General features: G+C 36.8%; 1 protein-coding gene across 4 annotated transcripts; it reads right to left on the bottom strand.

Moving 5' to 3' along the window:
* Positions 1-653: 653 nt before the first annotated feature.
* Positions 654-24103, bottom strand: LOC130738150 (sterol 3-beta-glucosyltransferase UGT80B1-like). 4 transcript variants are annotated; one of them, XM_057590069.1, is made up of 15 exons: positions 23561-24103; positions 23185-23388; positions 21863-21981; positions 21120-21326; positions 20931-21042; positions 19783-19953; positions 13178-13241; positions 11760-11817; positions 6312-6489; positions 5755-5912; positions 4567-4669; positions 3834-3910; positions 3055-3102; positions 2717-2866; positions 654-1115 (listed from the first exon to the last, which is right to left on the bottom strand). In XM_057590069.1, exons 2-15 carry the CDS (start codon positions 23366-23368, stop codon positions 912-914), a joined length of 1833 nt encoding a protein of 610 aa, XP_057446052.1. In that variant the 5' UTR covers positions 23369-23388; positions 23561-24103; the 3' UTR covers positions 654-911. The 4 variants fall into 4 exon arrangements, with proteins under 4 accessions (XP_057446052.1, XP_057446049.1, XP_057446051.1 ...); XM_057590066.1 differs by having other exon boundaries at positions 21120-21359; positions 23561-24102; XM_057590068.1 differs by having other exon boundaries at positions 5755-5885; positions 21120-21359; positions 23561-24099.
* Positions 24104-24397: the final 294 nt, after the last annotated feature.

Below are 24397 nucleotides of genomic sequence, written 5' to 3'. Positions count from 1 at the left end.
CAAACGGGAAAAGAAGCCAAAATGTCAGCATCTACAAAACGAATAGCGCCAGTCGGAACCTCCTCCACCCAGACAGACTCACCATAAGTGAAGGCATTCCAAGCTAAATAATCCGCCACGGAATTACCTGAGCGTCTAGTAAAAGTAAAAGCAACTGAATCAAAATGCAAGCTAAGTCTACGACAATCAATGACAATAGTAGCCAAATAGTTTCTCCCCGCTGCACCTCTCTTCCAAGCCTTGAATAATTGGAGACAATCGACCTCGAAACACACTCGACGGAAGCCCAAATCAATTGCTAGAGACGACCCCGTTTGGAAACACAGCTTAATTAAGCGCTTATGACCATAAGCGTTTATTCATAAGCTATTTTAAAATATTTATTGAAATAAATCGAAAATAAGTTATATATAAGCATAAGCTCTTTTTCATAAGCTATCCTGAGTAGCTTATGAAAATTAAATAAGCTCTCATAAACACTGACATAAGAGCTTATGCTATCAGATAAGCTCAAATAAGCTCTTCCAAACGGGGCCATAGCCCAGCGGAGACTTGAAGCTTCAGCAAGCAAAGGTCAAAAATCATAAACTACAAGGGCAGAGCCTGTATTAGACTGAACTGGATTACTAGTATTAAATCAAGAAACAAAGACGTAAACAATAGTAAATAAAATAAGAATGCCAAAATGTAATATGGTAGCATTCACAACACAAGTCACAACCCAATCTTCTCATTACAAGTGCCCTCAATTCTGTTAATCAGAACCTTCTTTAGAACCCCTCACCTTACAAAAAGACGAATAAAATGAATGAAATATTCAGCAAACTATTGTGGCAGCCCTTCTGAAAAAGTGGAAATCTATAAAATATAATTATACAGTGAATAAAAAAATATAGTTAAGAAAAGAAAAACTATACACCACCACAAGGCAAACAACACCACTTTGCAAGATGGAGAAAAAACCACTGAAAAGGATCTGGATAGTTCTCCTCCATTGGAGATGGAGTTGGCAGTGGTAGCTGAGTTGGTAGATGGCGGTGAAATGCATCAACTGCAGCAGTAACACCATCTTCATTCTCAATCAACTTAGCAATTTCCATTGCTCGAGATTTTACCTGAACATTTTAATATTCCATTACCATAATGTCTTTGTAAACCAACAGTATTACACTATTTATGAACATCTGAAACTACAGATAAAAAGTGAAAAAATAAAAGCCTGAATGTAACTAGAGTTTGTATGTCCCAAAATTTATTGTCTTTGCTTCCCCTAGTATGATATGCTATTCTAGCTTACTTCAATTCACTATCAACTCCTAAAGAATTTTGGCATGTACAATTACATTCAACAAAATAATAAGAGAAAAAGACTGGTTTCTGTACAAACCAGAAAATAGATTGTTGGAATTTAGAAAACCGTATCAGCCACAAGGTTAAAGGTTAAGGAGGAGAAAAGGAATACCTTTTTGGTATTTTTTGAATATATAAACTGGAAAATAAAATAAGAGAGAAGAGATAGAGAGGGATGCGAAAACAATCCTAATGGATTCACAAGAAGGAGATCCTTCTTTCAAGGGAGAATCCTTTCCAAGGATGAAATGAAACCCTTTTTTTCAAATTTAAGACTCAAATCATACTCTAACCTAAGGAGTAAGGAGTAAGGAGAGTTTATAATAAACTAACCCTGCTAAAAGCCAACATAAACCCAACTCAAATAACAAAAGCAACTCAATACCAAAACAAGTAACAAAAGCACACAGATAAATCAAACCCAGACTCAAACACAATAGTCCCACTGACTACAATTTAGAACCCTAACATAGATACACTTAATACCACCATCAATTTACTAGGCTAACTAAATTATCAAGTTCCAAATAAAATCATAGTCCAACCGAACACACCAGATCCAGAAATTTTACCTCGTGAAGACAATATTACAAGAGATTTTAACACAGATTTTCTTTTTGTTAAAAGGGGGGTCAAATATCTAGAAACAAAAGTGATAAACTATGGCAGACCTCGTAAATCAAACTCATCTCTACAATCCCGAGGAGGATTATCTAATACAATGCAAACAAAAATCCAACATATTGATTTTTCAGCTAACCGGTGAGCTACTCTATTAGATTCTCATGAAACATGATAACATCAGATTGTGAACCTTTCATGTGAAAACCCTCTCATGTTCCTTCATGTTGTTATTTTGTGTCTATCTGTTCTTCATAAACAATTAAAAGGTCTCAACTTTACCTGTTTAATACATACATGTGAAGATAGACAAAAAAAATCAATATGAGGAAACATCAGAAAATTTTCATACGATAGAATTTCACCATGTGAGGTGACTGGAAGTCTGGGTCTGCACTAATACCAATAAAAATTGATTAATGTGACGATGTATAACTGTATAAGTCCGTGGGGGCATATGGTATTTGGTTGGGGGCAGTATAATAGTGTGAGGGAAACTATAATATTAGTACAAAATATATTAGTACCTAATATACTATTACTCTAATATATAATTAGTAGGGTATGAGAAATTGTTGTGGGGGCAATTCCCCCTACTCTATAATATAGATCCGTCCCTCCGTATATCAAGGGGTGACAAGGAGTGTATGTACTTACAAAAGAATTTCACGATACTTAAATTCAATGCTTATTCACATATTTTTGAATTTGGGAGTGATGAAAATTGCGTAGAATTGGAAGTTACCTCAGGCTGGAGCATGAATTTTATGGCATTTGATAAATGTTCAAGACTGAGCTGAGATATTGGTATAGGGGCTGGTCCAAGTCCTTTCTGATAAATCCTATCTCCCCAAAAGAACTGATCTCCGAAAAATGGGATGATGGTTGTTGGACACTGTTGAGTTATGGTATTGACGTTAGAAAAAAATGAGAAAAAGAAAGCAAATACGCTCATGTTTTATATTAGATGCAACTAAAGAAATCATAAGTAATCAAGAAAGCATAATCCTGAGACATTAATAACTAGATCCCTGGATTAACAAAAAGGAAAATTTCTTTAGTAATTACACTATTGAACATTACCCCAGCTTTTAGTCCTGTAGCCGTGGTTCCCGCACCACCATGATGCACCTGCATTTTTTGTACCAAAATACCTCAGGTAAATTTTATTTATTTTGTGGTCAGATATAAAGTTCACATTCCACACCAACCTCCCCAGCCGTTCTTTTCTTAGCCTATAGCACACACACCAAACACGACACAAACACACCAATACAGACAATGCTAACATACTCCCACTTGCTTTTTAGGAGTATGTACATGAACAAATTTCAAGATATAAATTGTTAATGTACTCTTTCAAAAAATACAAGTGCAAGATGTTTAGCTCATGTTTACACGTGTGGGGTACATAGATGAATAAAGGAAGAAGTCTCAATTCCAAATGAATTATGCTGGAGACCTTTAACATTATTTAGGTATTTAACTTACTTCGTAATTTATACTTTTTACAGATATTTAAAATAAATGTTGGCTATGTGTCTAAGCTACGTTGGTTAAGTGTCCTACTTGGTAAAAATTAAATTTTTAATATGACACCTGATGCTTCATATCTGATACGAATCATACGGGTGTCAGTGTCGGAAATGTGTTTGACACTTCAACACCTCAAGGAGAAATAAATGTTTGTGCTTCATAGTCTTATCTTTTTTGGTAGAAAGAATTTTAACATCTAAATTATGGTTTCGGAAAGAAATGTAGCGACAGAATCAAATAATAAAGAAAATGTAAATCCATATTACCCACTCTAAAACATTCTCTTTCTGAAATAACCCAAAAGAAACACAAACATTGAAACTCACCACTGCTGAACAATGAGGAAACAACCAGTCATGAGGACATTCCTCTAGAAGGAATACATTGTCAGGAACTTCTGCCACTGCATAATGGAAAACATAATGCAAGAGAAACAATTAGTATCTAAACGTATGGAACAAAATTTAACCTAATGACGATAAGGAAGAGGAGGCAGGTAATCTTAGTTCTACTACACACAAGTTATAGAAAAATATCTGAATGGGTGTCATTAAGGTTTTTCATCAAAATGTGCTGATATGTTCCATTTCCAAGTTAAAATTTGGGTGAATGCTTCAATCTTAAGGTGTTAATTTCTTCCCTTCTTCCTTATAAATTATTACTTTAGGGAGTGAAATTTTATAAATGCTAGTATGTATGTATCCCTGATTAATTTGAAATTTAGTTTTAAAGGTCCTCCCTTATAAGAGGACTTTCCAATTCCAAAGAATAAAAAAAGTATGACACTGAAGAATGAGAATATCAATCAAACTATTATGTAGTGCAAATTGCTGTGCTACGAACTCATAGAAATATGGAAGAACCATCAAAATAATGGAGAAAGAAGAGAAAACACTCAACTACCCCAGTATTTAACATTAAGTATCACATTCAGTCATTGCCACCGACATACAATCGAATGCCAGAAGAACAAGCCAACAATAAATATAAGATCATCCACAACAATGAGTATTTAGAATAAAGGAAACAAACAGAATGAAATTGAAGGAAAATACTTACAGTTCCCTAGGTTTCCCCAGCCACGGTCAATTATTCCCCGTTGTTCTGTATCCTTCAATGCTTCTAGTATAACATCAGTAGCTCTTTTAGGATCTTCAAGAGGCTAACAAAGTCAAATAGAATATGTTCATTTAAAGGACCCCAAATTACATTAGAAAAATTTCATAACCGTACAAAACCATAACATGCCAAGTATACAAGCTTTAGAGTTTATCTGAAACTGTTTATGGCCACAAGATAAATAATAAGACTCATTCTATAATATAAATGCAAAGCCTCTCTACTGATCAACATGCAACTGATGAAGAGTACAAGGATCATTGATTATCCAAATATGAGATGTCAAGGATTTCAACAATTTTTCAATTTTTCCCATGCATCCTTTTTTTGAGAAGCTACTTCGGTGTAAAGTGAAATTTAATTTGTAGTTGTGTACGACCGTATAGACATGCAAAGGACAGACACCAGTGTTGCATTTTTAGTTAGATGCAAAATCACATCCATTGTTTATTTCTTTGGATACAGAGTTAAAAGCCAAGGGGTGGTAGTAATATACCTAAGATCCAAAAGGAAAAAGGCTTATTTGCACTTTTGGTCCCCTTAGTTTTGACTATAGGTTATTTTAATCCCCCAATAAACTTTTAGCAGATTAGCCCCTCAACTTTTTAATTGTTGCAAATCAACTCCTCATATCATTATTATTCAACTTAAAACTCTCAAATTCTTATTTTCAAGAGAAAAATAATCACAAATCAAATCAATTTAATCATGGTAGACGCTATTCCCGTCAGCTCACTAATCAAATTATTAAATTTCATTCAAAAATTAAAAATTCCCAATTTTCCACCTCTTAAAACCTTAATCTCACATCCTTCCAAATTTTCACAAATTTTTTAACTTTTAAAATCATATCATCTATCAAATCCAACACAAACCCTAAAATATTTAAAAAGAAAATAAAGATTTCATGATTTTATGCATATGAAAATTGAGAGGGGCTAAATTTTGCTTAGTTTCAAAACTAGAGGGACTTGATTAGCTCGATAGAAACAAGAGGGACCAAAACCACATAGTCTAAACTAAGAGGATCACAAATGCAATTAAGCCAAAAAAGTAAATATTAAATCAAAAAATCAAACCACAAATTTCTTCATATAAAATTATTCATATCAAGAGAAGTAGCCATACCATGCTTCCAAACCCAAAATATAAAGGTTCTGATCCTTTCTGCATCCATTGGACAAAATCTTCCCGTGGTTGATACTTTGATCCAAGGGTTAAGAAACAATAACCAACAACATCAACTAAAGGGCTCCAGTCTGCAAATTTGTTAAGTATCATTAGTCCTGAAAACACATTTGACAGCAAGCAAAACATACAATTAAATATAAAGACAGGCATTCTTTACGAATGGTGGTACTTCATCAACAGAAAATGTGTTCTGCACTTAATATAATTGCACAATTTGGGGTTTTGAAGAACCGAATCTGAAGCATTGTAGTTAAACTGTACATCTAATTATTTAATTACACCAAATAAATTTATGTATTAACAATTCAAATAATCTATATCAAAGTAAATCCAAGTCAGAAGTAATTGTGACTGAGGAGGGTACACTAGAAAATAACAACTGATGAATGTTTTCATACTTTAATGACTGAATGTAAAAAATGATTATTGATTTAAAAAGTACAGAGAGGACAACATTGGATTATATAACTGTTATTATTACATCCATTCCATACCGCTAGGTTTCGGAACAACATGAGGACTCCACATATAGCCAGTAGGCAGGTTGGATATTGATCCATGGTACATACTGAAGTAAGCAATAGGAGGAAGCTTCAATTTCCTTTTCCTGAAGTCATTGATAATTCCTCGAATCCCCCACCATATCAGTAGATCCACAATCATATAGGACAGCTGGAAGCGCAAGGAAATATTGAAACAGGATTATTGGTATTTAACACATTAATTTATTCATAATATTAGAGTATAAGGCAGTTAAACTCAATGTTTGTTATGAGTTTGTTATAGTCAGTTGCGGTTAGTTGTTAACCCTGGTTAGCCAGCTGTCAACTCTAGTTAGTTCAGTTAGAACTATGGTTAGTCTAGATAGCTTGTTTAGCAAGCTACTCTCTCAAGTATAAATACTGAGAATCACTCTTGTAATTACACCTTTGATTCAATGATAATTTCTATTCAGTTTTTCAGTTTCTGCTTAGGTTCTCAACATGGTATCATGAGCACGGTTAGATCCTTGTGATTTTCTTCTTCGATTCTTGTGATTTTCTTCTTCTTCTTCAGCCATGGCTGAAATTCCAGCAAATCCAGGAGCACAGCACAGTGTTACCAATGGTTTAGCACACAAAATTTCGATCAAGCCTGATGATACGATTTTTCGTTCTTGGCGCCAAATTGTTGAAGGCGTTGTTCGTTCTCATCGATTGCAGAGCTTTCTGGAAGATCCAGAAATTCCTCCTCGTTTTCTCTCTGAAGAAGATCGAGTGAGCGCTACTGAGAATCCAGCTTACACGAACTGGATTCAGCAAGATTCAGCATTGTTTACATGACTTCTTTCGTCTCTTTCTGACTCTGTTCTTCCTACTGTGGTGAATTGCAAGCAGTCCTGGGAGATTTGGGAGCAGATTCTCGAGTTCTTTCATGCGCAATCGACGCAGCTTCGAACGGAGTTACGCACAATCACCAAGGGCTCGAAGACTATCAGCGAGTATCTCAAGCGGATCAAGACGATTGTCAACGCTTTGGTTTCGATTGGAGATCCTGTTAGTCATCGCGAGCAACTGGAAGCCATTTTCGATGGACTTCATGAGGAATTTTCCTCTGTTATGACTGTCATCTATAATCGCGATGATCCTTGTCCAATATCGCAAGTTGAAGGAATGATCATCGCTCATGAGGCTCGCATGGAGCGTGCGCGCAAGCGTCAGTTATCTGACACTCCAGTTTCAGCGCTTCTTACTCAAGTTGCTGCGCCGCCTTCGTCGTCTTCTCCGGCACCGACACCGGCGGTGAACCTCACCACTGGTTCCGCCTCTGGTTCTGAGTCGTCTTCTTCCTCACAAGGTCAGCGATATGAGGATCGCAAGTATGAGGGTCGCAGTCGTCAAGGCTACGATGATTACTCCTATGATGATCGGAATCGTGGAGGCTACGATGGCCGCTCTGGTGGTCGTTCTGGTAGAGGTCGCGGTGGTGGACGCAATGTCCAATGTCAGATCTGCAATAAGTGGGGCCATGATGCTAGCATCTGCTATCATCGTGGCAATGGCAATTCTTCTCCATCTGGCATGCCTGGGAAGCAGTCTGCTTTCCCTGCTTCTCCTTATGCTATGGCAGCGCAATTTGGTGCTGCACTTCCTCAGATGATGATTCCTCAGTTTGGCTTACCACCTTATTTTGGCATGTCTCAGTTTCCTTCACAGTATGGAGTTGTGCCTCAATTTCCTGGTCATGGATCTATGTTTGGTAGTGCATCTGGCATGCCTGGTTATGGAATGCCACATCCTCTGTATTCTGCACAGTTTTCAGGAGCTCATAGGCCTTCCCTTTCTCCTGCCAGGCCACCTCAGGCCATGCTCACTGGCCTCCCAGCTTCATCTTCTGGAGCATCAACTTCTGGAGCTTCTGATTTGAGCAATTGGTTTCCAGATTCTGGAGCTACAAATCATGTGACCAATGATGCCTCAGTGGTCAATGACAGTGTTTCTTTGACTGGTAATGATCATGTTTACATGGGGAATGGCCAAGGTTTACCTATTCATTCTGTTGGTTCAGCTTCTTTTCTTTCTCCTTATAATGCACACACACAATTTATACTCAAACATCTTCTACTTGTTCCCTCTATAACCAAGAATCTAGTTAGTGTTAGTAAGTTTGCTAAAGATTATCATGTTTTCTTTGAATTTCATCCTTATCATTGTGTTGTGAAATCTCAGGCCACCTCTAAAGTGCTTCTTCGAGGGACTCTTGGACAAGATGGTTTATACTCCTTTGATAGCATGCATTCCTCCAATTTCTTCAAGGAACCTAAATCTGATGATGTAGCTCAAGCTTCTGTTTTCTCTACTTGTTTACCTGCTTCTACTTCTACTGTTTCTTCAATAAATTCCTTAGATACTACCACTGTAGTGCCTACTACTTATGATCTATGGCATGGTAGATTAGGGCATCCTCATCATGAGGCTTTACTTTCAGCACTATCTCATTGTAATATTCCCATACCTAATAAAACAAAGTTTTCAGTTTGTACTTCTTGTTGTTTGGCCAAGTCTCATAGACTACCTTCTACTTCTTCTCATACTACTTATACTGTTCCTTTAGAACTTATTTTTGCACTTATGGGGTCCTGCCTCAGTTGAGTCATCTTCTGGTTATACTTACTTCCTTACATGTGTTGATGCTTACACTCGTTTTACATGGATTTATCAATTAAGAAAGAAATCTGAAACTTGTAGTGTTTTTGTTCAGTTTCAGAAAATGGTTGAATTGCAGTTTAATCTCAAACTAAAATCTGTTCAGACTGACAATGGCACAGAATTTAAACCTCTTACTTCTCATTTTGCTTCATTAGGGATTGTCCATAGGCTCACTTGTCCTCATACTCATCACCAAAATGGCACAGTAGAAAGGAAACATTGGCATATTGTTGAGACAGGTCTTTCTTTGTTAGCTGCAGCTCATATGCCATCTCAGTATTGGGATCATGCCTTCTTAACTGCAGTTTATCTTATCAATAGGCTTCCTACTTCTGTTCTAGGAAATGTTAGTCCATACTTTCTTCTCCACAAAACTCATCCAGATTACAAGTTTCTCAAAGTTTTTGGAAGTGCATGCTATCCATTTCTTAGACCATACAATCAGTCCAAGCTGTCTCTCAGGTCCAAGGAGTGTGTCTTTTTGGGATACTCTTCCTCTCACAAAGGGTATAAATGCTTAGATGATGAGGGTAGGATTTTTGTTTCTAAGGATGTTCTTTTTAATGAATTTAGATTCCCTTATCCTGAGTTGTTCCCTACATCATTCAGTTCTGTTTTGGATAAACAGGGACTTTCTTCTGTGATCCCTCTTTTTCAGACACCTCCTCTCACTACTCATATACAGCCTTCTCCTATTCTTCCCTCTCCTCAACCTGTCACTCCTCAGTCTTCACCATTACCAGTTCAAGGGACACCTGCTCAACCTACTGCAGCATCATCTTCTGCACCTTCTGGTTCTGCAGCAGTACCTGCTGCTGTTCCTATTGTTACTGCTTCAACTAATGCTCATCCTATGCAAACCAGATCCAAGTCTGGTATTGTCATGCCAAGACAATTTCCTACTCTCTTGCTCACTCAAGTTGAGCCTACCACTACAAAGCAGGCCTTGAAGGATCCTAAATGGCTTGCAGCTATGCAAGCTGAGTATGATGCATTGCAGGCTAATAATACTTGGACCTTGGTTCCTCTTCCTTCTCATAGACAACCAATAGGCTGCAAGTGGGTGTTTCGGATTAAAGAAAATGCTGATGGTTCTATTAACAGATACAAGGCTAGATTAGTAGCAAAGGGTTATCATCAAGTACAGGGTTTTGATTACTCAGAAACCTTCTCTCCTGTGGTGAAACCTATCACCATAAGGTTGATTCTTTCCTTGGCTGTGACTAAGAAGTGGCATATTCATCAGCTGGATGTTAATAATGCCTTCCTCAATGGTGCTCTTGAGGAAGAAGTCTACATGGTTCAGCCACCAGGATTTCAGAATGCTGACAAGTCCTTAGTTTGCAAGCTAAATAAGGCACTTTATGGCCTCAAACAGGCCCCAAGGGCCTGGTTTGAGAGGCTTAAGGCAGCATTAGTCAAGTTTGGGTTCAAGCCAAGTTGCTGTGATCCTTCTCTATTCACCTTTCATACTAGTTCCTGCTGCATTTATGTCCTAGTCTATGTTGATGATATCATCATCACTGGTAGCTCCTTGACATTGGTTCAGAAAATTGTTCAGAATTTGAACTCAGAATTCTCACTCAAGCAGCTGGGTAAGTTGGATTATTTTCTAGGGGTTCAGGTGCATCATTTACAAAATGGATCCTTGCTTCTCACTCAATCTAAATACATTGGAGATTTATTGGAGAGAGCAGATATGGCAGAAGCTAAAGGTATCTCCACTCCTATGGTTGGTGGTGCTAGACTTAGTAAATATGGTGCTGATTACTTTGATAATCCAACACTCTATAGGTCTATTGTTGGGGCATTGCAGTATGCAACTCTAACCAGACCTGAGATCAGTTTCTCTGTGAATAAAGTGTGCCAATTTCTCAGTCAGCCTTTAGAAGAGCACTGGAAAGCTGTCAAACGGATTCTCAGATATCTTAAGGCAACCAGCCATCATGGTTTGTTGATCAAGCCTTGTTCTCTTTCTCAACCAGTCCCTCTTGTTGCCTTCTGTGATGCTGATTGGGGATCAGATCCAGATGATAGGCGATCAACCTCTGGTTCTTGTGTGTTTTTTGGTCCAAACTTGGTGTCTTGGTGCTCCAAGAAACAAACACTGGTTCCAGTACAGAGGCAGAATATAGAAGCCTGGCCAACACTTCTGCAGAGCTTCTTTGGATCCAATCTCTTCTACAAGAGCTTCATATTCCTTTTCAGACACCAAAGATCTACTGTGACAACATGGGGGCAGTAGCTCTAACTCATAATCCTGTTCTTCATACTAGAACTAAACACATGGAGCTTGACATTTTCTTTGTCAGGGAGAAGGTTCTCAACAAGTCACTGTTTGTGACCCATATTCCCTCTATTGACCAGCTAGCTAACATTTTTACTAAACCTCTTTCTCCTACTCAATGTGTTTGAGAAATTTCTTTCTCAACCACCTTGAGTTTGAGGGGGTCTATTAGAGTATAAGGCAGTTAAACTCAATGTTTGTTATGAGTTTGTTATAGTCAGTTGCGGTTAGTTGTTAACCCTGGTTAGCCAGCTGTCAACTCTAGTTAGTTCAGTTAGAACTATGGTTAGTCTAGATAGCTTGTTTAGCAAGCTACTCTCTCAAGTATAAATACTGAGAATCACTCTTGTAATTACACCTTTGATTCAATGATAATTTCTATTCAGTTTTTCAGTTTCTGCTTAGGTTCTCAACACATAAAATAACCAAATTCAGATAGGAACAAATAGCTTCAAAAAATGACATACCCAATAACCAGCACTTTGAGGAACGGGTGCCAAGGGGTGTGGGAACTCATATGTCGGCCTGCCTATAGAAAAAAATTTAAGTGACCTCAAAACAAATTTAGAAAGAACAATAAATAGATGATGCAAAATATCAAAACTAATACAGGACTAAGCTTTGTAGGCCATGTTTAAAATTGAGAGTTTATCCACGGAACTGGAGGGAGGGGTATCGGAAGATACAATCAATCATAAGCTTTTTTATGCGAATTGTGAAGTAAAAATGTAAAATGAAACTAAGAAGGCATCTGATTTAATAAAACCATACTCTATTGAGTACTTTAATTTTGATCCACTGTCTGTAAAAAAAATTATCATCCAATCAAGTGTTGACTTGTCATTAAAAGTGTTTGACCATGGTAAAAACCACCTGAATAGTCAAACTCTTTTAATAATAGGTGAGTACATGTCTGCATGATGGTGTAAAATAATCTTTAACTAGTATCATGACAAATTTAAACTACTAAAGGTAGTCACTAATGATGACAAGGGAAAAGTCTTGGTCAGCGGCGACATATCAAGGAAAGACGGAAGAATTGCTTTCTTAAATTAAATGAAGGATAAAAGTATCATTTAACTCAGATTTAACACCATAGACGAGGAACAAAATTATATTTTCCATCAAAGCATTCAAGAATTTGAGGTTAAGGGAATATTGAAAAGGATGGATAATAGCATTGAAGTTGGACCAGATAATAAAACTAGGGTTAAGACAAAGGCACAAGATAGCTCATTAAGTGTGTATTTGAGAACTCAGTAGATTTCCAAGTTTGAGGGAGAAGTGATTCTGGGAGATGTAACTAAGAGTGGCTTTTGTGGGGAGAGAAGTGATTTTGTGAGGATTAAAAGTGAATCTAAACATGGTGTAAGTTGTCGACCAAGATTATGAGGTATAAGAGCTTGGCAGACGAATGGACGAGAAGCACTTTAAAACCAAACTTTAAGAACAAGGTAACATACAGAACTGCACAAATTTAGGGAAGAAAAGCTCATAATATGAAGCAGTAGGAAAGAGTGGATCTGCATATATTAAGACAAGAGACCCACGCGACAAAAGAGCAATTCGGTTTTATGTTGGGAGGTTCACTATGAAAGAAACATATCTGCTACCGAGATTCATGGATAGATATTAGAGTTATCAACAAGATTTACACAAAGTTTTCATTGATTTGCTTATGACATAGGTTTCTAGAGAGGTTTTGTGGAATGTTGTGGATAAAAAAGGAATTTGTATTGTCTATATTCAAAGTTGTTGATTTTAATATTTCAAATGAAAAATCAAGTATAATATTATATCTTGCATAAAGCATATATCTTCCCATCGTATTAAAAGTGACCTAATATTGAAATTTCCACTCAATGGTGTAACAATTTAAACTCACGTCCAAGGCATTGTAAAGAAGATGTGTAGGGGTACCCCAAGGGCTTCAGCAACATGCGCATGCCCTGCAAGCCAGAACATAACATATAATTCTATCTATTTTATTCACAAAAACCATGCACCAGACAGATGTACAAATGAAGTTATGAAATAAACAAAAATGGATACATTTGTATAATAAGCATTAAGAAAAAAAAGGATGAAAGAATATGCAAGTCAATAACTCATGATTTTGAGAAACAATTTTTAGAAAACAATTTCATCGTCCTTCATGCTTTTCAAATGAATGACCTTGAATTTCTGACAGTTAATTTGGCAGTCACCTTTGTGGCTCCAAGTTTATATTTTTTCCTTCTGAAGGATAGGGTCACTTAATACTTTCTGTTAATATAAATTTGAGTAGAATAGATATATAAAGGGTATTTAAAAAAGATAAAGAAAGACTAGGAGGACTGTTGGAAAATATATCAGTATTTATTGTTTTCCAGTCAATTCTAGAGATTCTATTATTGACTTTTTTATATGTAATAATTTTCTCCTTAATTCAAGGAGTAGTAATTCTCTCCTTAATTCAAGGAGTAATAATTGTATCCTCTCTATAAATACCAGCCTTTGGCTGAGGAATAAAATAGAACAGCATTTACCTATTATTTTTCAATATGGTATCAAGAGCCCTAGGTTGGGACTTCTACTGTAGAGCTTTCCACAGCTAGTCTGATCAACCTATTTCCTTCCCCGACCCGTTTCACATACCCATTTAGCCTCCTATGGCAGGTCGCAATAGGTGGCCCTCCATAGCAGAGGCCTACACCGGATCCACAGCCAACCACGGCGAACAATCACTTGACTCGGGCGTCAACAGCGGTGATGGCGGTGGCAAAGGAGACGGCGGTGGCCGCGGTAATGGTGGTGGTCGTGGAGATGGCACACCAAAGTTCGTCACAAACAGTGGCGGTAATGACGGCAACAATGAAAACAGAAACAACAGTGTTTATGGTGACAGTAATGTCAATATAGGTTGCAATGACCAAGAGGGTTCCTCATACTCCCTCAAGGTCAATATTCCTAAGATGAATGGGAAGAACTATAATGAATGGGCCCAAACCGTTCGCTTGGTATTGGATAGCAAAGGGAAGCTTGGTTTTTTAACAGGAGCAGTAGCTGAACCAACAAGCGGAGACCCTCGTTACAAACAATGGAAATCTGAAAACTCCTTGATTATTGCTTGGTTGGTAAGCTCTATGGAAACTGGAATAGGTAAGCCTTACATGTTTTTGCCTTCTGCAAAGGATGTGTGGGAAGCTGTTAAGGAAACATACTCTGATATTCAAAACTCCTCCCAAATTTTTGGTTTAAAATCAAAGTTATGGCAGGCTAAACAAGGTGACAGGAGTGTAACTGCTTATTACAATGAGTTGTTGACCCTGTGGCAAGAATTAGATCTCTGTTATGATGACAATTGGAGGTGTACAGAAGATAGTGTTCTGTTTCTCAAGAGGCAAGAAAATGATCGTGTCTTCATGTTTCTTGCTGGGCTAAATACAGACCTTGATGAGGTAAGGGGTCGAGTTTTAGGAAAAATACCATTGCCAACTCTTCGTGAAACTTTTGCAGAAATCAGAAGGGAGGAGGCACGACAAGGAATTATGATGGGCAAGACACCACGAAGTTCTGAATCTGAAGGCTCTGCTCTGGCTACTAGGAACCTCGGCGAGGGAAAAAGGTCAGAAAAAGTTCCTTGGTGCGATCACTGCAAGCGCGAATGGCACACACGTGAAAATTGTTGGAAGCTCATAGGAAAACCTCCTAGCTGGAAGAAGAAAGGTCGTCGTGCATTTCAAGCAAGTAATTCTGATCAAGGGCAGCAATCCTCTTCGACTCAGCTTCCGCTCACTACGGAACAACTAGACAAACTGCTCAAACTCCTCGAGTCTTCAACCCCTTCTTGCTCTATAGCAACAAAAGGTAATTCTGCATGTCTTAGTGTCAGTCCCAGTCATACTTGGATATTAGATTCAGGTGCCTCGGATCACATGACAAGTGAATCCACCTTGTTTTCTTCATATAGTCCATGTGCAGGTAATCAAAAAATAAAAATTGCAGATGGCTCTTTTTCAGCCATTGCAGGTAAAGGGTCAGTTGTGTTGTCTCCAGTGTTAACTCTTAACGATGTCCTTCATGTTCCAAACTTATCCTGTAATTTAATGTCTGTTAGTAAATTAACCCGAGATATAAATTGTCAAACCAATTTTTTCCGTTCTCACTGTGTCTTTCAGGATTTGAACTCGGGGAAGATGATTGGCAGTGCTAAGGAGAGTGGAGGACTCTACTACCTTGACATTGGATCTGCATCACAACTACCTCCAAAAACAATAAGTTCCTGCTTTGAATCCTTTTTTGTTTTGAATAATAATGATGACAACGTTATGTTATGGCATTTACGATTAGGTCATCCTAGTTTTCATTACTTAAAACACTTGTTTCCTAAGTTATTTTATAATAAGAACCTTTCTTTGCTTAAATGTGAAGCATGTGAGTTTGCAAAGCATCATCGTTCCCAATTTCCAATACAGCCATATAAACCATCAAAACCTTTTTCTATTGTTCACAGTGATGTTTGGGGCCCTAACCGTACAAGTACACTTTCTCTTAAAAAATGGTTCATCACATTTATAGATGACCATTCAAGAGTATGTTGGGTGTACTTGTTAAAGGGGAAATCAGATGTTTGTCGGGCTGTAAAGGATTTTTGTACAATGGTGCAGAACCAATATCAAACAAATATTCAAGTCTTTAGAAGTGATAATGGCAAAGAATATTTTAACACTATTTTGGATGATTTTTTCCTAAAAAATGGGATTGTACATCAAAGTTCATGTCCTAATACTCCTCAACAAAATGGAGTTGCTGAAAGAAAAAATAGACATTTATTGGAGGTTGCTAGAGCATTACTTTTCTCAAGTAAAGTACCAAACTATTTGTGGGGCGAAGCTGTTTTAACAGCGGCATATTTAATTAATAGAATGCCCTCCAAAGTTCTCAATTTCCAAACTCCAATTAATACTTTCAAAGAATGTTTTCCTAGTACTCGTGTTTCAACTGATTTGACATTAAAAATCTTTGGTTGCATAGCCTTTGTTCATGAACATAAAAATGTTGGAAAACTTGAACCACGTGCTATAAAATGTGTTTTTGTTGGATACTCCCCAACCCAAAAGGGGTATAAATGTTTTGATCCAAAAAACAAGAAAATGTTTGTCACTATGGACGTTACGTTTTTTGAAAATAAACCTTTTTTTAATGACACTCATCTTCAAGGGGGGGATATAAAGGAAGACTCGTTTCAAATTGAGGACATGAGTTTTTTAAATAAATTATCTTTGCCTGTACCACAAAGCTCTAAGACTTATAGTTCTGCACCAACAGAAAATGGCCAAGATACTCTATCTGATCCTACTCCTGTTATGAGTAAGGAACTTGAGGAATCAGAGCCTACATTTTCTCATGAAGAAACCAATGAGAATCTTGACAATAGGGATGATGATGATCTAATTAAAATGCCACAAAATAATGAGTCACTTAAAGAGAACAGATTTGAAGTAGGAAACAGGACTTGGAAAGGGAAGGTTTATGTGAAAAAGCACCACAAAGAAAGGAATGAGTCCACATCTCAACACTGTCAGGAATCTGAACCGGGGAATGATCAACCTCCTAAGAAAATGAAAGGTAAGTCTATCTCTGTTTCTGAGAGTCGTATTTTGTATCCTGATATAGATGATCATGTTGCCATTAGAAAACCTGTTAGATCTTGCACTAAACACCCTATTTCCAATTTTATATCATATTCAAATTTGTCTTCATCTCTGTCTGCCTTCACCTCAAAATTGTCTAGTGTAGAAATTCCAAAAAATGTCCAGGTTGCTCTAGAAATTCCAAAGTGGAGGGAAGCTGTACTTGAGGAGATGACAGCTCTTGAAAAGAACAAAACTTGGAGTGTTATGACACTACCAGATGGCAAGAAGACAGTTGGATGCAAATGGGTGTTTACTGTGAAGTATAATTCAGATGGGTCAATTGAAAGGTACAAGGCTCGCTTGGTGGCGAAGGGCTTTACTCAGACCTATGGTATAGACTACTCAGAGACATTTGCTCCTGTTGCAAAATTGAACACTGTCCGAATTCTCTTATCTCTTGCTGCCAACCTGGATTGGCCCCTACATCAATTGGATGTTAAGAATGCGTTTCTTAATGGTGATCTAGAAGAAGAAGTATATATGGAGATTCCTCCTGGCTTTGAAAGCAAATTTGGATCAAATGTATGCAAACTAAATAGGTCTTTGTATGGATTAAAGCAGTCCCCTAGAGCTTGGTTTGAAAAATTCACTCAGTCCATGAAGAAACAAGGGTACACTCAAGGACAGGCTGACCACACCTTATTCACAAAATTCTCCCATGATGGGAAAGTTGCTGCCCTGATTGTTTATGTTGATGATATTGTCCTTACTGGAGATGATACAGTTGAAATGGCAAGAGTAAAAGAGAAATTAGCAGTAGACTTTGAAATCAAGGACTTAGGACCCATGAGATATTTTCTTGGAATGGAGGTTGCTCGATCAAAGAATGGTATTGTGGTTTCACAGCAGAAATACATTCTAGACTTATTGAAAGAAACAGGAATGAGTGGATGTCGTCCAGCAGATACCCCTATGGATCCTAATGCTAAACTTTGGGAAGAAGGTAGTGTTCCCGTTGATACTGGAAGATACCAAAGATTGGTTGGGAAACTGATTTATTTGTCACACACTCGACCTGATATTGCTTTCTCAGTTAGTGCAGTGAGTCAGTTCATGCATTCTCCTTTTGAGGAACATCTTGAGGCAGTCTATAGGATACTGAGATATTTGAAGGGAAATCCCGGAAAAGGCTTATTTTTTAAGAAGACTAGTGAAAGAAATGTGTCTATCTTCACCGATGCTGATTGGGCAGGCTCAGTCACAGATAGAAGATCAACCTCTGGATATTGTACCTATGTTTGGGGTAATCTTGTGACATGGAGGAGCAAGAAACAAGGAGTTGTGGCAAGAAGTAGTGCAGAAGCTGAGTTTAGAGCTATGGCTCAAGGTATTTGTGAAGGATTATGGATTCATAGAGTCCTAGAAGAACTTAAGATGAAAATTGAGCTTCCATTGAAATTATACTCCGACAGTAAAGCTGCTATTAGCATAGCTCATAACCCAGTTCAACATGACAGAACCAAGCATATTGAGATTGATCGACATTTCATAAAGGAGAAGTTAGATGCTGGAATCATATGTCTACCTTTTGTGACTTCGAGTCAGCAAACTGCGGATATCCTGACCAAGAGCTTGGCAAGACCTACCTTTGAGCATTTGATAGGCAAGTTGGGCATGATAGATATCTATGCACCAACTTGAGGGGGGGTGTTGGAAAATATATCAGTATTTATTGTTTTCCAGTCAATTCTAGAGATTCTATTATTGACTTTTTTATATGTAATAATTTTCTCCTTAATTCAAGGAGTAGTAATTCTCTCCTTAATTCAAGGAGTAATAATTGTATCCTCTCTATAAATACCAGCCTTTGGCTGAGGAATAAAATAGAACAGCATTTACCTATTATTTTTCAATAAGGACAAACTATATATTGACTTTCACATTTACCTTGTTTCCCATTTCTCAAATTTGTTGCACACTGCACTTCTCCTCATTTCTAGTTATCTCTTAAAGTTAAATCCCACATTTGCTAGAGATATGGCTTATGAAGTACCTATATATGGGAGGACAGTCCTCACCTCTGAGCTAGCTTTTGGGGTGGAAGTAGGCCTAACCCAAATTCAAATATGATATCAGTCAATCATAAATCCATTGTTGGGCCACCCATTGAAATTTGAAATTAAAGAATTGACATGACTGTCTTGTAGGTACCCTATGATGGGGATATGGGTATAGACTTGACCAGCCCGGTAGATATAAGGGAATTTTTATGAATAAGAAGTTTGTGATCTCCACGCTCTAGATGTACTTATAAATGGGAGAGAAATTCTCACCTCTGAGCCAGCTTTTGAGGTAGAGTTTGGCTTAGCCCAGGTTCTAATACTAACTTTCATTTTCATTACATTAAGAAGCATAAGAAAATATATCATAATTGCAATAATTTACAGCTTTAGTTCATATAATATGAATTAGATTATTGCCAGACTGGTCACTAGAAAGATCCTAATTTTCGTTTAATTTCTCCAAAGTTTAAGTTCTATTAAAGGGAATATAAGAGCCACCTAAATTAAGTTCATTTGAAAATGTTTGGTAAAAGTACGGCCATAACATAGTGTGATATGTCAATCCATAAATATTGTTTAGTTATATCATCAAGGCAGCAACAATTAAATAGGTACACACAAAAAAGAGTAGATTAAGTCATGGGTATTGATAGAATCACCAAACATAATACTTGTGAAGCAAGCAATATCATTAGCACTTCATGGTACAAGAACTATTAGAATTAAACCTAAAATGATACATAAAACACAAACAAGGAATGAAATATAAAAAATACATGACAAGATCCAATAATCTTACTACCACTCACCATAAGCAGTAGGATTGGCAATAATAGCCTGAGCTCTGAAAGGAATGCCTGTTTCCAAGTCAGGTGCTGTGCATGCTGGAAGAAGAGAATCAATAATGGCCTTCAGCTGCTTTCTTTGGATGGATATTTCAGTTGGACTAGATGGGATTAAACCTTTATTTCTCACCATATCTATTATTGAAATAACTCAATTAGCATATGAAAAGAACCAACTCTCCTAAGTTGTAATGTGAAGGCTCATGATACATTTATATCTAACATATCCTTTAATGCAAGAGTCCGTTGGGCTTAAAGCATGAACAAGCCACAAGTTCACTCTACCTTATTCTGAAATTCCACTCTTATTAGAAGAATGGAAGAAGGATCAAATTCTTGACCGCTTAAGCTTTTAGAAGAAAACTCATCATTGGCTTTATATATAACAAGATATTAGTAAATATATATAATATATAATGAAAAGAAAGAGAAGAGAAGAATAACATTAAAAAAAATTATTCAAAATAATGTCACTGGCCCAATATTAGAAGAGTGTCAAAATAGAAAATATCACTTTTTATGAGCATTAGTTTGCTGAACATGGTTGTCATGATTTCGTAAATGTTTATAGATTGGATAATGATGGAGAGTATAATATGAAGGCTTTGGGTGATTTTAAAATATCTTACACCTTGAAAATAAGGAATTCACATGATACAAGGATTAAAGGCATAGGAGTAAGTAAGATTATAAGACCTCCATAATTAAGTATCACGTGAGTAAGTTTTCTAATTGAATTCAGCATTTTTTTCCTGTCCGAAACTCTCCTTCTTGCCTTATAAAGCAAATGTTATTTAAGATGCCTGGCTAGTACTTGAAATCCATGACCCTTGAATCTGTTTTAGGTCCATATACAGATCTAGGCCAGAACAGAAAGCAAAAATATAAATTTAACCACTATACAATACTAAAATTCATACTCAATGCTAGAAATTTTAATTCTGCACAATAAGATCGATACCAACACATTCTAACATGCTTGCTAGAAACCAAATTGAATAGGTGAACAAAAGTTAAGGTGCTAAACGAGGATCAATCCATGTCCAAGAACAAAGTATAGATTGAAATGAGAATCATTAAATATTAATGAATGCCAAAAATGAACTTCTTACATCTTGCCAAAGCACGAGGGTCACCACCCAAAGGATAGAAATCTACACCGGAAGATTTTACAAATGCGCCAAAATCAGCATGAGTTGCCAGCCTAACATGATGACCATACTCCTGCAAGTAAAAATAGCAAAAATCACAATTAGTTGACATTTCACCAGGATGAATTGGAAGGAAATATTCAGACATGCCTGAAGTTTTTTTGCAATGGCCAGGAAAGGCTGTACATCGCCTCTAGTTCCAACCACAAGTATGGCAATTTGTAACCAGGGAGCTGATTTTTTTGTATCAGACGTAAGACTTCGGCTCACTGTTGACTCTTCAAAAGGTTGGAGCTCCAACAATTCTGATACAGCAGGTGCACTTTTTTCTAGATCAACTTCAACAGTCCCATCATTCTGTTTCTTCAGTAGGTTAGCAATCAGCTTTTGCTGAGAAACAACAAAAGAAAATGTGGTGACCAATAAAGAGAATTTGGAAACTGACTCATGTATCACAATACGGGCCACATTGTCAAAAATAAAGCTATGAAGGCATGCCTCATATTATCAAATAAACCCAGAAATAAGTGGAGTACCAAGAGACATAAAGGCTTTTCAAAAGTAGGTCAACTCTTAGTACTTCGTTGTGGGCAGGATAATGAAACAATACATTTACAGATGAGAAATTAAGTTTCAAAACTATTGTATTTGTATCTGCATACTAAGCCACTGGAGAAGTAACATCAACCCCAATAAAAAGAACACAAATATAAACAAAATGAAGATTCAGAACCTTAACATGAATATTTAGGATATATTAATGTAAAAAAAGCACTAAACACTAAGATATATGACAGCTGTTAAGATCTGACATAACTATATGAAATTTGAATAAAATGCACAAGCAAGACTCTAAAATATGACCGCATACAGAATATAACACTTGTGTATACCTTCTCACTTTCTGACAACCTGTCTAACATTAGCTCATGCGTTGGAGACCCCCATTTCTCCATCATTGATATAATATCATGGTCTGCCATATGCAGGTTTCTCTCAGATCCAAAAGGCTCTGTGATGAAACGGTCCAAAACTTCAGGAGAAGAGAAAAATTGAATATTTACAGCATATCAATCTGAAAGAACCAAGTTAAAAACAATAGTCCAAGGGGACAAGGCCAACAGCTATAGGAGGTAGGCATGCAACTCTACGCAAAAATCAAGTCTTAACCCATTCATATATATAAAAAAACATACAACTCTTTTCTCAGAACGCCCCATTTTATTTTACTAATTTTTTGCAATTAGTGAGAAATGGCTTTTGTTGATGTTTCTGTTGGAATTATAGACTTAGATTTTAGAAAGACAAAGAAAACGGAAACTAGAACTGAAAATTCCAATTTGGACAAGGTGTTTTTAGTTTGTTATCATAAAGAAAGTAACTTAGACCCATCAAAACAATGATGCCTAAAAGGCTTTTGAATAAGGCCATTCATGAAACAATTCTTTATAGACCTCATGTTGCATCTTTTCCTCTTGTACACTTCTATATCTATGCTTCTCTTAGACCTCCTTTATAATCTTTTTCTCTTCTCCACTTTTCAATCTATGCTTCTCTTCATGTCAGCCCCATCTCCTTTCTACAACATCCTCCATTTTCAAGTCTTCATCTTCTCTCTTCTCAAGTTCCCTTCCTCAACTATTTTCTTGGCTCTGCTATTGCCAAATGCAGTTTCTCTGCAAACCTACAAACTAAACATTCCAATACAGGGAAAATGCAAGTCTTTTTCCTTCTATGATTGACAAAACTTCTATTATCTCCATTCTAATTCCCTCATTGGCTGGAAGTAAATCCAATGGATTATGCAATAACAAAAAATGAAGTTTTGATTCTGAAAGAACTATTACTCTTCCACAACTAGAGGGATAAAATCTTTTTTTTTTGTTACAATGGAAGATAGAGGGATAAAATCTATGTAAAAGAGTAAAGTCAATGTAAAAGTTGCATTTATTTAACGTGCAATATGTTCAACTGACACCAATGAGGTAATTCATATCAAACCTAATGCTTCATAACCCTTTAGTTAAGATTCAGGGGACACACACAAACACAAAAAATTTAGATCAGCTGAAAAACAAAATAAGAGACTGACATGGACAGGAAAAATATCTTCGGAACCTACTGAATGACAATTTTAATGCTACTACATACTCATCAACTGCCTAATATGATTAATGATAAAAGAAACTTCAACTTAGAGCTGATGAGAACTAACCTATTCGAGGCAAAGAACTAACTTCTTCTGACGATTTCTGCCCCAAATTTTCCTTCCAATCCTTTGTTTTTTCAGAAAGAGCTGTCACCAACTTGTCATCACCCATTTGCCTGAGATTTTTCTTCTGTTTGCTATCAAAACCTTCCAATAACTCTTTGCAGTTTGGACAAATATTCAATCCCATTACTTGTGCATTCCAAGAATCTGTATTTTAAATTCCCATCAATTCTTCAATTTGGCAACACCCTCAAACAATAAACAAACCCAGCAAACCAAATCTCTAATACCCTCTGAACATACCAATTCACCAAATAGCTATAAATGAGAAAGAAAAAAATAGTAATTTTAACAGTAAAAACCTAGTAAGCAATCAAACCTTGCTAAGCCACAAGTTCAGAAGACCTTGAACAACTGATCCAGGGTGTCTGAATTCTGAACTCTTGCAATAAAGTTTCAATTTTTCTGGTATGCTCAATTACCCACATGATACGTGGGCCTCTAAACACCAAAACACTACTTAGTAATTTAAAGCTTGTGTAAGGAGCATATTTGGCCAACTAGCACAACCCATCAGTCATTCAAGCACGAAGAACGTTTGGTAAGCCTAAAGATCAAACCTTTTTGGGACTCTATGCTGACCCAGTTCAAGTATCAAGCTAAAGTTCACAATGAACAAAAGAGCAAGTTCATGCTTTTAACCAAAAGCAGAGAAAAACCTGAAACTAAGAACAGTGGCAGCTACCCAGAAAAGATTTAGAAAGAGGGTGCAACCCAGAAATTGTGAAGATGAATCAAAATCACCTTATTTACAGTTCACAGTAATCATGATATTGCAAGTTGCTACTGCTTCAACTCAAATTAAAATGAAATGAGAATAAGGAAGATTGAAGAGAAAAGAAAAGAAAAATTGATGAGTTTGATATGGTTGTTGTAGGGGTGAACGGCTAAATCCAATGAACCCGCTCAACCCAATCCGATCCAATAGAAAAAATGCGGATTGGATCGGGCAATCGGGTTAGTCGGATGGATTTTACTACAACCCAACCAAGTTTGGATCGGATTTCGGATTCAGTTCAAATCCATCCAACCCAACCCAGAATCCATACATATAATAATAATTTTTATAATTTTACTCATACTTTGAGTGCTAGTGTCGGAGTAATGACTTTTTGAAACTTTGAGACTTAAGTATTTGTAGTTATTTGTCATATTT

This window comes from Lotus japonicus, chromosome 2 (assembly GCF_012489685.1).
Source record: "Lotus japonicus ecotype B-129 chromosome 2, LjGifu_v1.2".
In the NCBI taxonomy this organism is placed as follows: Eukaryota; Viridiplantae; Streptophyta; class Magnoliopsida; order Fabales; family Fabaceae; genus Lotus; species Lotus japonicus.
Note: the sequence above shows the minus strand (reverse complement) of the source record. Positions and strands in the feature narration are given on the sequence as shown.